The sequence below is a fragment of the Apis cerana genome, linkage group LG14, assembly GCF_029169275.1.
Source record: "Apis cerana isolate GH-2021 linkage group LG14, AcerK_1.0, whole genome shotgun sequence".
NCBI classification, from domain to species: Eukaryota; Metazoa; Arthropoda; class Insecta; order Hymenoptera; family Apidae; genus Apis; species Apis cerana.
In genome coordinates this window covers 10,791,861-10,804,823 of record NC_083865.1, presented here as the reverse complement: position 1 = coordinate 10,804,823, position 12,963 = coordinate 10,791,861, and the positions used below count along the sequence as shown (strand labels likewise).

General features: G+C 48.5%; 1 protein-coding gene across 14 annotated transcripts in view; it reads left to right on the top strand.

Annotated features, from left to right (window-relative positions):
- Positions 1-12,963, top strand: part of LOC114577809 (protein daughterless) — a 78,529-nt gene that overhangs the window by 10,004 nt on the left and 55,562 nt on the right. For 9 of the 14 annotated variants that reach the window (XM_062084940.1, XM_062084937.1, XM_062084946.1 and 6 more), the window contains 4 exons: positions 2,159-2,208; positions 3,562-3,880; positions 3,963-3,991; positions 4,081-4,128. In XM_062084940.1, coding sequence (XP_061940924.1) covers positions 2,159-2,208; positions 3,562-3,880; positions 3,963-3,991; positions 4,081-4,128 — 446 coding nt within the window. The remainder of the gene's footprint in view (positions 1-2,158; positions 2,209-3,561; positions 3,881-3,962; positions 3,992-4,080; positions 4,129-12,963) is intronic. The other 5 variants (XM_062084944.1, XM_062084953.1, XM_062084943.1 and 2 more) reach the window with 4 other exon arrangements.

Here is a 12,963-nt window from a genome sequence, read left to right as displayed (position 1 = left end):
AACGGTGTCTCTTAACGTCCATCCATCCCCCGATCGTCCCTAAAATTATGGTAATCTAACCGGCCACCATATTGGTGTAACGCGGTCCTCGTTAATTAAGCCCCCTCCCCCTCGTTAACTCACGGCCAATGCCTAAGCCGCATTTTTACCACCTGTTCCTTCCTATCGAGCCCAACCGAATAACACTGACTCGTAGAGAGAACGCGATCGCCAAGCAGCGATGATGAATCGGTTCTTTTTTCTTCGCTTGTTTTTCCACGCTCGATTGCGTGTTTTGCGTCCGGCATTTCCGTGCGGCGCGTAATATTTGCCGATATTCCCGTCCTCTTTTTTTTCACGCGTCGAAGCGGCGTTGGCGCGATTTAATTGATCCCGGAGCTGGGGCTCCCCGCGCGAATTGGCGGTGGATTTGGAAAGATTGGTTGTAATCCAGGCCGGAATTTTTCGGAATTACCAACGGATTTGCCCGTTCCGGAATCAATAAGTGAAACAGAATCGAAAAAGGGGATACACACACACATATATATATATATACACGAAGGGTTGTTTGGCGGGGCATAACGACAACCGCGATAGGCGGAGAGGGGATAATTTCAGGTAATTCTAATTCGATGGTGTCGCGGTGATATATACGGCGGCGGGGCACGGGGTGACCACGGAATCGCGGTCGTGTCTCGCGCGGTGAAAATCGCACGGTGGCGTGGCGCGCGGTTTTCGAGGTTGTGTCGCGCGTTTCGCGAGCTGTAATGCCGAATTGATGCCGGCCGAAATCCGTGTAGATGGTATCGCGCCGTAATTCCCTATCTCGCGTGTACGGATTCGCGTACATCAATCCTTCTCCTTCCCTCTCGAAGGAGCGAGATCCGTTCGAAACGACGCGTAAATCGTGCATCTGAGCTCGAGCTTGGTAATTCTTCATCGGGCAAATATCGAACGGATAGGTGACGGCGGCAGGAGAGGGCGGCGTGGAAGACGAACTAGTCGTGACACGGAGGCCCGGTGCTCAACGCTACGTCATAACGGTCGAGCTGGCTTGCGCTGGTTCTGAGGATGACACGATGGACCACGGTTTAGCTTGTACTTTGATGCATGATATTGCAGACTCGGCAGTGCACGCTTCGGCAAACATGTCACGAGCAAGCCGAAACTGTTAGGATTCATAGTTATACCTCGACCGATCGTAGTTGGACACTCGTATCGTCGTCGCACGCATATATATATATATATATATCCTTCCCCTCTAATATCTGTAACCTCTACCGCACATCCACCGCCCTTTTCTCGGCTAGTTATCGGCCAGCTGGACTTCCAACCTCTTACAACTTTGATAAGAGGGGGTGGCGTTCGCTCGCTCCAACTTCTCTCTCCTTCCGAATCGCCCACCTTCCCAATCACTCCAAATAATTAATAATAAACGCTTCGCCTTTCCTTCTCCTCTTCGTTTCCTTCCTCCTGAAACGCACATCTATAGCGTATCGTTATATATAACGCGGTGGAAAATGTACTCGTCCGTCGAAAGCCATCTAAAGTGCCTTTTCTCCGCTCGATACGGCGAAGGAACGTGCAATAATAGGATGTAACGATAAAGTATCGTCGAATCGAAATTAATCGGGATTCTTCCGGGCGGGGGGATGTTTTTCGAGGCCGGTAAATCCTGCCGATCCTCATAAATTCTTGGCAAGAACGCGTTCTCGCCTCTCTCTCTCTCTCTCCTTTCGCATCCGCGAGTGCATGCGTGTGTGTGTGTGTGTGCACGGGGTGGCGGGCAGCATTAATAACGGATGAAGCCTCGACTGCGGCAACCTCGTAATGTTTATCTCGTTGTTTATTCCGCATGCGTCCCAGCCGCAACGCGGAAAACGCGTACACCTCGGTTGGATTCTTAACGCGATCGCGGTTTTGATTTATAAAGACACGGCGCGAATTTATGCCTGGCATTAATTTTCCATCGACTCGCGTCCCGTCTCTTTATTTCGCTTTCCTTTTAGAAAGAGGCGAACTTTTTTCCCTCTCGTATTTGTATTATCGATACGCTCCACGATCTCCTCCCTTGAAAGGGAGGGGTATCGAAAAATCGTTGGGATAAAATTTCGATCCTTTTTCCCCCTTTATTGCGTCGCAATTCTAAGTTTTCTTTTTCTTTTTGTGTCTGTTGCAGAAAAATTAGGCTTCCAGTCGCCGTATGGCCCCACGATGGACAACGGAATGGTGAGTGTTTGATCGAAGGCGAACGCTCGTGGAACTCGAGGGTGAAAATTGAACGAACGTTTCTTTCTTCCCCCTCCTTCTCAACAATTGACCATCCCGAATCTTAAGATAAAAGCGGGATTACGTAAGGAACAGGGGCGGAATAATTATTGCAGTCGTGGAGGCAAATTTATCCGAGAAAAAGTTACTCCTTTTCTTCTTCTTCTTCTTCTTCTCCTCTCGCGCCCTCCCAGGCTATCCCTCCAAACTAGGTAATCCCAAAACTTTAGTCCGAGTAATATTTTTTGGGAAGCGGTTCTCATCGTCCTTTAAATTCTCCCATTTAAAGAAACGCAGCTAGCATCCTCCCTGCACTCGTTTAGCTTATCCGGGATTTAATTTCTCCCGGAAACGACGAAGATAGAAAGATGTGTATACACGCGCATCGTTTAAAAAAGTATAAAAATTCCTTTTCTCGTTCTTCCACCGCCCCTTCTTCCCTTTTCTCCCCTTCCCTTTGCGAGAGAATCGAGAAAAAAGGTTCGAAGGGGAGAATTAATTCGCGGGCCGATCGTGGAAGTTCATTTTGTCTCGGAGGTAAGAATTACGCAATTCCGGGAGGGTTGAGCGTCGTCAACCTCCGGCTTTAATATCGCTTACGCTCTCCCTCCTTCGCGACCATGTATTTATACGCGCGCACACGCGAACGTACATATATATTGATATATACATCGTGGAGGAAGGGAGGGTTGAGCGAGATGAAAAGTTAGCCCGGGATATGGATAAAGTACTTCCTTCTTCTCCTGCTTGGCTTGCCTTCATCCATTTCTTAGCTCTGGCTATCGTTAATTAATTGGTCGGAACGATCCAACGAGGATACTTTCGATAAAACGGGTGGGTAGAAATCGAGAAATGAATACGAGAACGCGGATAACAGTCGGCCTTGGTCGCCCGCATTCGAAATACATGGTGTGTCGGCAATTAAGAGAACCGACACGGGTCAGGGCGATGATTATTTGAAAAATCGGCGGAAGGGAGAAACGGGATTCCCTTCCTCCGCGTGAAAGGGAAGAGCAAGAAATAAAAGAAGGAACGCGCGAAACGAATAAGTTTCTACGAGGAGACGAGGAGATAGCAGAGATTTTTTTCACGGCGCCAGGGAGCAGTATCTAATCAGGCAGTTGTTAAACTACGCTTGATAAGAAGTATTGATTTCGATACAGATTGTATCGAAAGTCGCCTTTCCTTCCTTCCTTCCTTCCTCCCTCTTGTTCTCCCTCCTTCGACTCGAATCGAATCGATCGATGATTGCTTCGATCGGGGAATATTTTTTTTTATACTCCTTGACGGGAGGAAACGTTGGACGTTTTGCAGGCGTATGGCGGAGGAAGTTTCGGGCCGACAGCGGGAGGGCCAGGCGGTGGGCCAGGGGGAGGCGGAGGTGGCGGTGGAGGCGGCGGTGGCGGAGGTGGTGGTGGAAACGGGGGTGGCGGAAGCAGCGGTAGCGGCGGAGGTGTCGAGGGCGCCGCTTACTCCCCGGACTCGCCTTACTTCCCTTTCGGGGGGCGAGGGGTGCCGCCCTCCGTCGGGACACCAACCCCTACCGCCAACCCCGCGGCACCCACCGGCACCAATGGAGCACGGTTACCAAATTCGACAGCCGGTCAGTTTTCTTCTCATCTATCATCTTCGTGTACGTGCCGTTAACCGTTAACCGTGGAGAGAATTTCGATCGAGAATTGATATTGTTTCTTTTTTTCGTTCGATTGTTTCAGGCGCGGGAACCGTGAAGAGAAAGAAGGACGTAAGTACCTTTTGAGTTCTTTCTTTCTTTCTTTCTTTCCTCTGTCCGGTGTTCCGGAAAGAAACCGATCTCGTGTTCTTTCTGTTTAGCAGGCCCTTGACGGAACGGATGGCGAGGTCGTAACAACGCAGCATTGGGTGAGTGACTCGAGAAAGATTCGATAAACGCATGCCAGTCGATGGTAAATGTGTTTCCCTATCCGTACATCGGGATTCGATAATGGCTTCGAATGTATCGGGACCCATATGAGTCGAGCGGCGCGATTGATAAAAGCCACCGACGGAAAAACGATAGAATTAGGTTAGCTCGTAAATTACGCTTCTTCTTTTTTCTTTCTTCTTTATCATTCTCTCTCTCTCTCTCTCTCTTTCTCTTGGCAGTTTCTCCAGGCGAAACTCGTGAAAGACGCTCGTGGATGATCTCAGGGACCGCTCGTGATCGTAATCTTTACGAGCTCGGTTATAGAGTATAATGATTTTACCAAGAGTCCAGCTCGAGTTAAAACTCCGAGTCTGTTCCTCGCGTTCCTTCAATCCACCATGGTCATTTCCCCTTTTTTTTTTCCCCCTTTAAAACTATCCACTCGCTCGATTATTATTATAACATTAGTCGCTGTCCAATTCTTCTTGTCAATGAATCGTTTCGAGGAGGATAGGGGAAAACGCAGAGAAAGGAGGGGACGAGATTAGAAAGGGGGGAAATTATTTTGGCATTTTGGAACGATTCGATGAGAATTGGATGGGGAAATGTTTGGCCCTGAAAACGCGTACGTACGCGAAGGAAGAGAGGGTTTCGGTAAATGGAATATAATATCGATCGATATGAGGAACGTTAAATATTTGTCGTCCGCGTTCGTGACTCTCTTCCTCGAGTGGCGAATAAGGAAAAGAGGGTGAAAAAAACGAATTGCTTCTCGATAATCAAATACACTCTCGCACCTGTTTAAATTCTCCTTCCTTCGCGCCCTGCGTTAATAATGATTTATCGGGGGCGATAAATCTGGGAGGATATTTTTCCGGGTTTATAATTTCGTTTCTATTCCGCGCTCGTGTCGATCGGTGTTGTTCCGATCCGGGGGAGGGTTTTTATTCGATTCCGAACACATCGTGGCTCGGTAAAACCTACCAATTACCCGGCAAAACGGGGATAAATATGTCGGCGAGGGAGGGAAAAGGGTCGATGTTTTCGCACTCTCCCTCGATTTGTTTATCTTCGAGAATCCGTGATTTTCGATAATCGGCTCGAACGATTGTTCTTTCGAGACGCGTAACTCGTTTATTATATTCAAACCCCACAAATGTTTTTAATTGGTCGAGTAGCCTGCCGATATCTGTAATTTCGCCAAGGCTCGAGGAGGAGATTAAAAATATCCGCGATTGTACATTTTCCTGGGAATTAGTTCGATAACGGGGGGCTCGATTTCGGCCGAGCTTTCGATAAGATTAATCGCGTCGTTGCTCGCTTTCTTTCCCGTTGATGCGCGAATCGCTCAACTTTACCATCGTAATCGATATTATCGATATCCGATCCCGCGTAAACTAAAACCAACGCGAATAATTCTCTTTCGATCTTTTACGCGTCGAAATGTCCCCGCCGATTGCTACCCCTCGATATCACATTCGTTGATCTTTAATCCCTGTAATGCATCATCGCACGCACCGGTAATCGATATCGCGATTACTCTAGATAGACAGAAATCGCGGCCTGAAAAATTGGCGAGCCAATAATGGATAACGGGCCGAACCAAAATAATAACAACAACAATAATAATAATAATAAATAAGCGTGGAGAGTCACGGCCGAATAAATCCTCGACGCGTCCCACGGTGCGGATCGTCGTTAATCCAGCCGATATGGTGCGCGTTGCGCGAACCCTCGGCCCTCCACCGTACCGTAAGCCTGCTAATAATTTATTCAGCGTGCAGGACTACGCGATTACGTTTCTATTAGGATATGAGCGTTCTAGTGTCCTCGAGGGTGCCGTAACCCGTGTTCCCGTTCCCTCCTCTGGGAGTTTCACTTATCGTCCAGTTTCCACCACCGCAACAGCGCATCCCCTTCTTCCTCTTCCCCTTCTTTTTCTTCGACTCTGTTCGAGCTTCTTATCTCAGTTGGAGGAAGAATGAGATCCTCGCGGTGGAGAGCCATGGTTGAGCGGAAGAATATTCTTTGTCGTTCATTTCGGTTAAGATCTCGTCGAGTATCTTCGGAGCGGAACGGTCGAGGAAGGCGTGTTTTGTGCATAGGGGAGGGGAAGGGTCATGGTATCGGGGAGACCATATGGTGTCGCGTGCTACGGCCGCCAGACCGTGGAGCCCTTCCAGTTTGCCTCGATGGCTCGCGCTATGGCTTGCTCGAACGGCTAATTCACGACCTCGAGGAATTTCGATAGAAACATGGACGAATCGTATTCCCTTCTTTCCCTTCGATCATGCGTCCGTGGAAATTTGAATCTCTCCTTCCTTCCTTTCCTTCTTTATCGTGGTTCTGGTGGTTCGACATCGGCAGCCCGATTCCAGCCACTGATCGACGGATAAATTGGTAACGCAGTCCGCGATGTCAGGTGTTTTCTCTCCTCGAGAAAATTAAACTGCGTTTCTTCAAGCCCCGATTTTAATTGCGTCGTAATATCTCCGCTCATAACGTTTATATTCCCCATTAAGATCGTTATTTTCGTAAAATATCAATAATACGTTCCCTTTTCCGCGCGTTAATCCATGCCGTAACAAGTGGCTCGATTATAATCGACTACGAGATAATCGTCAACGATAAACAAGGAGTAACGGTTTTTACAAGCCCGATTTTCCACTTCACACATAATTCTTCGAGCTTGCGAAAACGAAACTCGATTTCTCGATCGATTCGCGCGATTGTCCTCGACAGATTAACTCACGAGTCGGTTGGTGTGGAGAGATCGGTCGCGCGCCGATCGACGAATCAATTACCAGGAATCGCGTGCGAGGCGAGGGAAGAGAGGAAAAGAGAGGAGAGAAAGGGAAGGAGAAAGAAAGGAAAAAGGGAGGAAGGTCAGCGCGGGAGGGAGAAAGAGACGGTTTGCTAGAGACGTTGAACGTTTGTTTGACGGGCACCTGTTGCTGGTAGCACACGAGCCAGTGCTGCTCTTTGGCTTCCACCGCTCTCCTTCTCCATCGTTCCCTTGCCTCCCTCTTTCCGCCCTCTTTGCTCCGCTTCCTTGCTTGCTGCTGTGTTTCACCTCGTCGCGCCTTTTGTTCCAACTTTGTTCCTTCCTTTGCCTCCACTCCTTTCCTCGAACAAGGCATCGAGGACTGGAGAACAGTCCCCCTTTATTACGATTCTTTCTTTCTTTCTTTCTCCTTGATTCTCGCGTCGAATTCGAATTCTGTCCTCATTGACGGAAATACGTCGAGAATTTTTCCATAATTTACGAGCGATCCTCTCTCTCCTTCGACTCGGCTATTATTGGACACGCGTGACGCAACGCGGATACGCGTTACTCTCCCCGACAAATCCATGATATTTCGCTTCGGATTCGACTCCCGTCGTAAGTCGAAAGCTGTCCGACTCGCGAGATTACGCGAGTACAAATGCAGTGTCCCAACGCGCCCCCCCGTCTCTTTATCTCGCGGTGGCAAAGTGCCACCTGGAGTTCCTTCCTCGTTCCTTCCTCTCAACCATTGTGTCTCTCCGCTTTCCATTTCCCTAGCTGTTTCGCCACCTAGCCGAGTAGACGATAAATCTATCCTATCCAGCCTAAAAGTGGCCTATCCCTGCTCTTGCGTACTCGCCGAGACTTTCTTCTTTCCTCTTTCTTTTTCCTCGGATATCCACCGATTGAAGACGAAGGGAGCAGTGGAATTATCGCTCGGTCGTGTTGTTTATCCTTTTCATCCTCCTTTTTCCAACTCTCTCTCTCTCGGTTGGCGTGCAAACTCGGCCGCAGTGTACACAGAGTACACAGGACTCGCGCGCAGCACGGGTTTGTGGAGTGAGTTGTCGACTTACAACCGGGTAAACCGCCCGTCCCGGCGCGGGGGACGAGGGGAGGACGATGAAGCGGTCGTGTCGGTGGGCCGAGGGGGGTTGGTATCGGCGCGGATGAAGCGGAGGGGAGAGAGAGAGAGGAGAGATATGATCTGTACACATATTTTCTGGCTTCGAACCGATACCGAACTCGCTCTCGCCCATTGTTCCGACCCGCCAGGGTTTAATTCGTTGTTATACAGGGGGGGTTAAGTTAATCGAAAGAAGAGAGTGATCTTTATCGCGAAATCTTTCCCTTCGAGAGGATTTTTCGAAGCGGGGATTAACCCTTTGCGCTCGAGCGGCTCGGTTTCACGCGATAATTCCAGGGATGACTCTCGGCCCACCGGGCGGATCGATGGCGGCAATTCCAACGGTATTTGTTCGCGTTTGATTTTTTTAAAATATCGAGTATAGATTTTTAAGCGCTTTATAATCTTATAATTGGAACGATATACTGTCGAATGGTTTTTTTTTATTGGATCGAACTACTATTTGGAATGGAAGTCGCGTTTGATTTTTTAAATAAATTATTTCTGTTCTGTATCAATCAAGAAATTGACGATAGAGAGGAGAGAAATAGCTATGAAAATTATAGGGATCGGAAAGTCGCTCTCGACGAAATAAGAAAGTGAAAAACATGCAACGACTATGTAATATTTCTTTTTTTACACATTAGAAGAAAAATATTATAAAAGCTTCGAGTTGGCTAAGAAATTCACCGAACGGCCGATCGAAAAAGGCGTTGAGTTGGATGGGGAGGAAAATAAAGATTTATCGGGGCCAGGATTCAGATTAGCAGCGAGGCACGCTCGAACGGGCTTTGAAGACACGGAACGTATCTATCTAGCGGGCGATCGGCCGAAAATGCACGCGTGAGCGATAGTTTACGGTCATTGTGGGATTATCGCGATAAATTATTGGGTGTATCGCAACTGCGCCTATCGGTATGTCGATAGTATTAATTGGGTCGTCGAGATTATTACCGGGAATGTATCAATAATAATTACCAGTGTATATCGAATTTTCGAAATCGAAATTGTGAGATTCGTCCCATCCCCTCCGATCCGAAACTTCGAATCCAAAAATTTCACCGCCGATGAGACGAGGCCCATCCCATCGGTTACGTTATTCCATTCCTCCCTTCGACGCGGGACAAAAGAAGGAAGGGGCGTAATTACACGGGCGAGATAACGCGAAGAGGGTTGAAAACCCATGCGTCGGATCCCATACGTATATATTTTTCCATACGTATCTCTGGATACCTCGCTCTCCTCTAGATCGATCCATTACCTTGGGACTCCAAGTTTCGAGTGGCCGGTATCTGTTCTCTCCTTTGTCCCAGGGGGTCACGTGCCGCCACCACGGGGGTTTCTGTGAAGTGGCGGGCACTTCACATGAACCCCGATAGTTTTCATGGGGAGGAAGAGATTAATAGGAGAGAACTACGCGCCAATTAACATATCAATCCGGATGAAACGGATTTACTTTGGGAGGTGGACGATCGTCCAACGATCGCCATTCGAGTTTACTTCGACTCGGATACGCGCGCTTCTTCTACGAATCGAGAAGTAAAAACAGGACGCGCGCGTATCCAAGTGGTGCAACGACGCTCGGTTGCGTAACACTCGGAGAATTGTCGAGGATTCGAGAGGGCTCGACCCTTCTCTCCCCCCTCCGTGTTTGGGCACGTGAAACGCGCGGTCACGTGCGTTTCCAACCACCACCGCCGTGCGTTTCATTCGTTAACGATTATTTCTATCGTTGGTGGACGCAATTGTGCCAGATTCTTTCGGAGAGTCTAGGGGGTCGCCGTGCGTATCTCTCTCTCCCTGTGACTCGTTCAAATTGCACACGTTACACGCGCGTATGTTTGCCGTACGGCAAAGCGGCAGTGTTTGCACGATGCGTACATCCTCCCGGCCGAGGATGTGGGATGATACGAGCTAAATCGAGCACCACCCAAGTGTGCTTCATTTGTGGCGTACCGGCCTGTGAAATTCGGGGTGGGGGTGCTCCTTCGCCGCGTCACCGTTTACCCCTCGGCTCACCGATCATTTGTCGGATGGCGGGGTCGGTTATAACGCTTGCCGAATAATACTTCCCCTTTTCGTACATTCCTCTCAGGATTCTACCAACCGGATTCTAAATAAAGGTATTAAGTAATAGCGATTTTTCGGGGTGAATCTATTATTTCCTGGCAGTCGAGCAAAATTTCCTTTTCTTTTTTTCTCTCTCCACTCTCTTTCGTTACCGAACACGCCAATTAGACGAGGTGGATAATCCAGAGGGGGTTGAAACTAAAGGTGGAAAAGAAAGGAATTTCTCCTGGAGTGATTCCTTGATGGATCGGGAAAGTGGCTTAACCGATTTGTTTCGTGGCGGAAGACGGGCTGTAGATTGTAGAGGAGATGGAAAGCCCCGATTGTACGTACAAATGCCTCTCTCGCGCAGCCTCTAAAATTTACCTATAAATATAAATTTCGCGCGCTTGTTTCCAATTTTTGCATCGTGCTCGAGATCTCGCGTCGTTTTCAACGAAATTGATTCATTCGAAGACAACAATCTTTTGAAATGAATGGTGAGGAAGAAATCTTTCTTATTTTATTATTACACCTTCAAAAGACGGTTAATTCGAGCATCGATTTATGATAATCGCGGCCCAAGTTGGCTAGATTTCTTGTATATATTTCACGCGTGTCTCGCCTCCCCATAGGTATCCAACGAAAACTATCGAGCTGATTAGAATTTTATTATCGCGAAGGAAGGAGAGAGAGAGAGAGAGAGAGGGAGGAAAAAAGCAGGGAAGAGGTTCTCGAAGGGTGGCATATGGCGCTACTCTTCCAGCTTTTGAAGTTTCGGGGATGAAAGAGACCGCCTCGTTCTCGAGTTTACTTGACTCCTGTCCCTCCCCTCGAGGATCCTCCTCCCCTTCGCTCGCTTCTTCTTCCTTCTCCTCCTCCTCCTCCTCCTCCTCCTGCTTCTCCTCCCCTCTTCCTCTTCCCCGAGCTCGAGTCCTTTACTCACGAAACGAGCTACAATCCCTCGTTTCAAGTGGCTCGACTTGTCTTTCGAACTCTCGAGACGACTATCGCTACCGCTGGGAAAACGTTGGCCAAACAGACCCGCGGTTCAACCAACTAGTCGAAAAGGAATTTTCCTACGGACAAGAAAAATTCTGGACGAAGTTCGATCCTTTTTTTTCTTTCCTTTTTTTTCTCAGCAGTGATATCTCGAGTTTATATCGAGTCGTTCCGCACGAATCGAGAAATTTCGAAAAAATATATTTTCGTCCCTTCCTGTTCTACTGTTCTCCCCTCGAGGGTCCCATCTCGCGATTCGAATACAGAAACGGAATAGAAATTTTGGGCGCCCGTGTTCGCGTAATGCGGCTTAAGTGCAGCCGTATAAGATAACAGTAAGGGTGAACCGGGATGGATAACGAAAACTACAGTCCTCGATCACCTAGCCGTGCATCGTCCTAACTTGCCTGGTAATTTATTATCGATCTATCTAGTCTATCCATCTTTGAGATCCAGGATGGTTTCATTCCTTCGATGCTAAAATTCGAAATTTAATATTTTTCCTTTCGGTCCTTGCCCAATCACAGAGGAGGGGGAACAATTCGAAGCATTTGATCGTATCTCGAGTCGAATTTTAATCCTATCGCGGTTCGTCCTCTCGCGTCTAAAGTTCAGCGTTGCGGGACCGTAGCTGACGAGGGAAAATCGGGGAACCGATCAATTTCGGGGACAATATTTTGCAGTAGTTTGATATTTCTCATGAGTATCGACTATAGTTCGGGACGTGGTAGGCGCTATGGCCTAGGATGGGTAGACTAAGCGGCGGAGGTTGGTACTAAATCTCACCCTAAAGCATCCCTACCGAGCCACCCCTAACTACGCTACTAGTGCTCCTGCCACCCCTCGTTCGGTGTCTCGCATTGGCGTAGCTATCGTAGGAAGGAAGGAAGGAAGGAAGGAAGCAACGAAGGAAGAAAGGAAGGAAGGAAGGAAGGAAGGAAAATTTTCTTTTCCCGACGACCACAAAAGCGCCGTTCGAGCGTATTGTATATATCTTACATTCTTCCGTTCGAATATTACCCACGTGTTAATCAAACGTGGCCGAGGAGTGGGGAAGGGAGGAGAGGGGGGAAGGAGGAATTATCGAGAGGATGGAAGTTAGCGTAGCGTTAATTTTGTAGGGAAGAGGATGGAAGAGAGTCATAAAGGGTTAATCGAGCAGAGAGCGTTCATTTTTTTTTTTCCCCCCGATGAAAATTCTCTCCGTGAGGCAGAACGATCGATAAGACGTGCGCGCCTCGTAGCCTCGCATCGTTTGCTCGCTCGTTCGCTCGCTCGCGAGACGGAAAGAGAGAGAGAGAGAGTTAAAAAAAAGAAAATAGAATGGCGCGTAGCGAGGAAAACGGGAGACACGTCTTTCTCTCTCGATATGGTGGTTGGCTTTCGTCTCCTTTTTAGGGACGGACAGGCTTGATACACGTGTATAAGCGCATATATATATATATATATATATATTCCGCTCCAGCGTTATGTGTATTTTCTCTTCTCGGCCTCCGCCGTAGGTGCGCGCAAACGAGGATCGACGAAGTGGCGGCGATACGACGATACGTAAGCAAGTAAGCAAGTAAGTACACGGTGCTCTGGCTCGCGATCGAGATTCGTTAGGTCGATCTATATTTGGACGAATCGATCGGGGAGGAAGGGGGGGGGGGGAGTACACCGCTAGCGCAGCCTCGATTAAGGCTAATCGGGATTAATCTCGCGGATCTGAACAATGAGAGACCTCACTTGTGCGCACTTGTGCGTCTCCACCGTTGGCCACCGTTGGCTCGGCCGAGGGAACGGTGGCGAATTAAAAAGAATTAATTAGAGAGAGATTAGATATCGAGAGACTCGCTAACGACCAGTCAGCCCCGCGGGGAGTCACGCGGGGAGTCATTCTTTGTA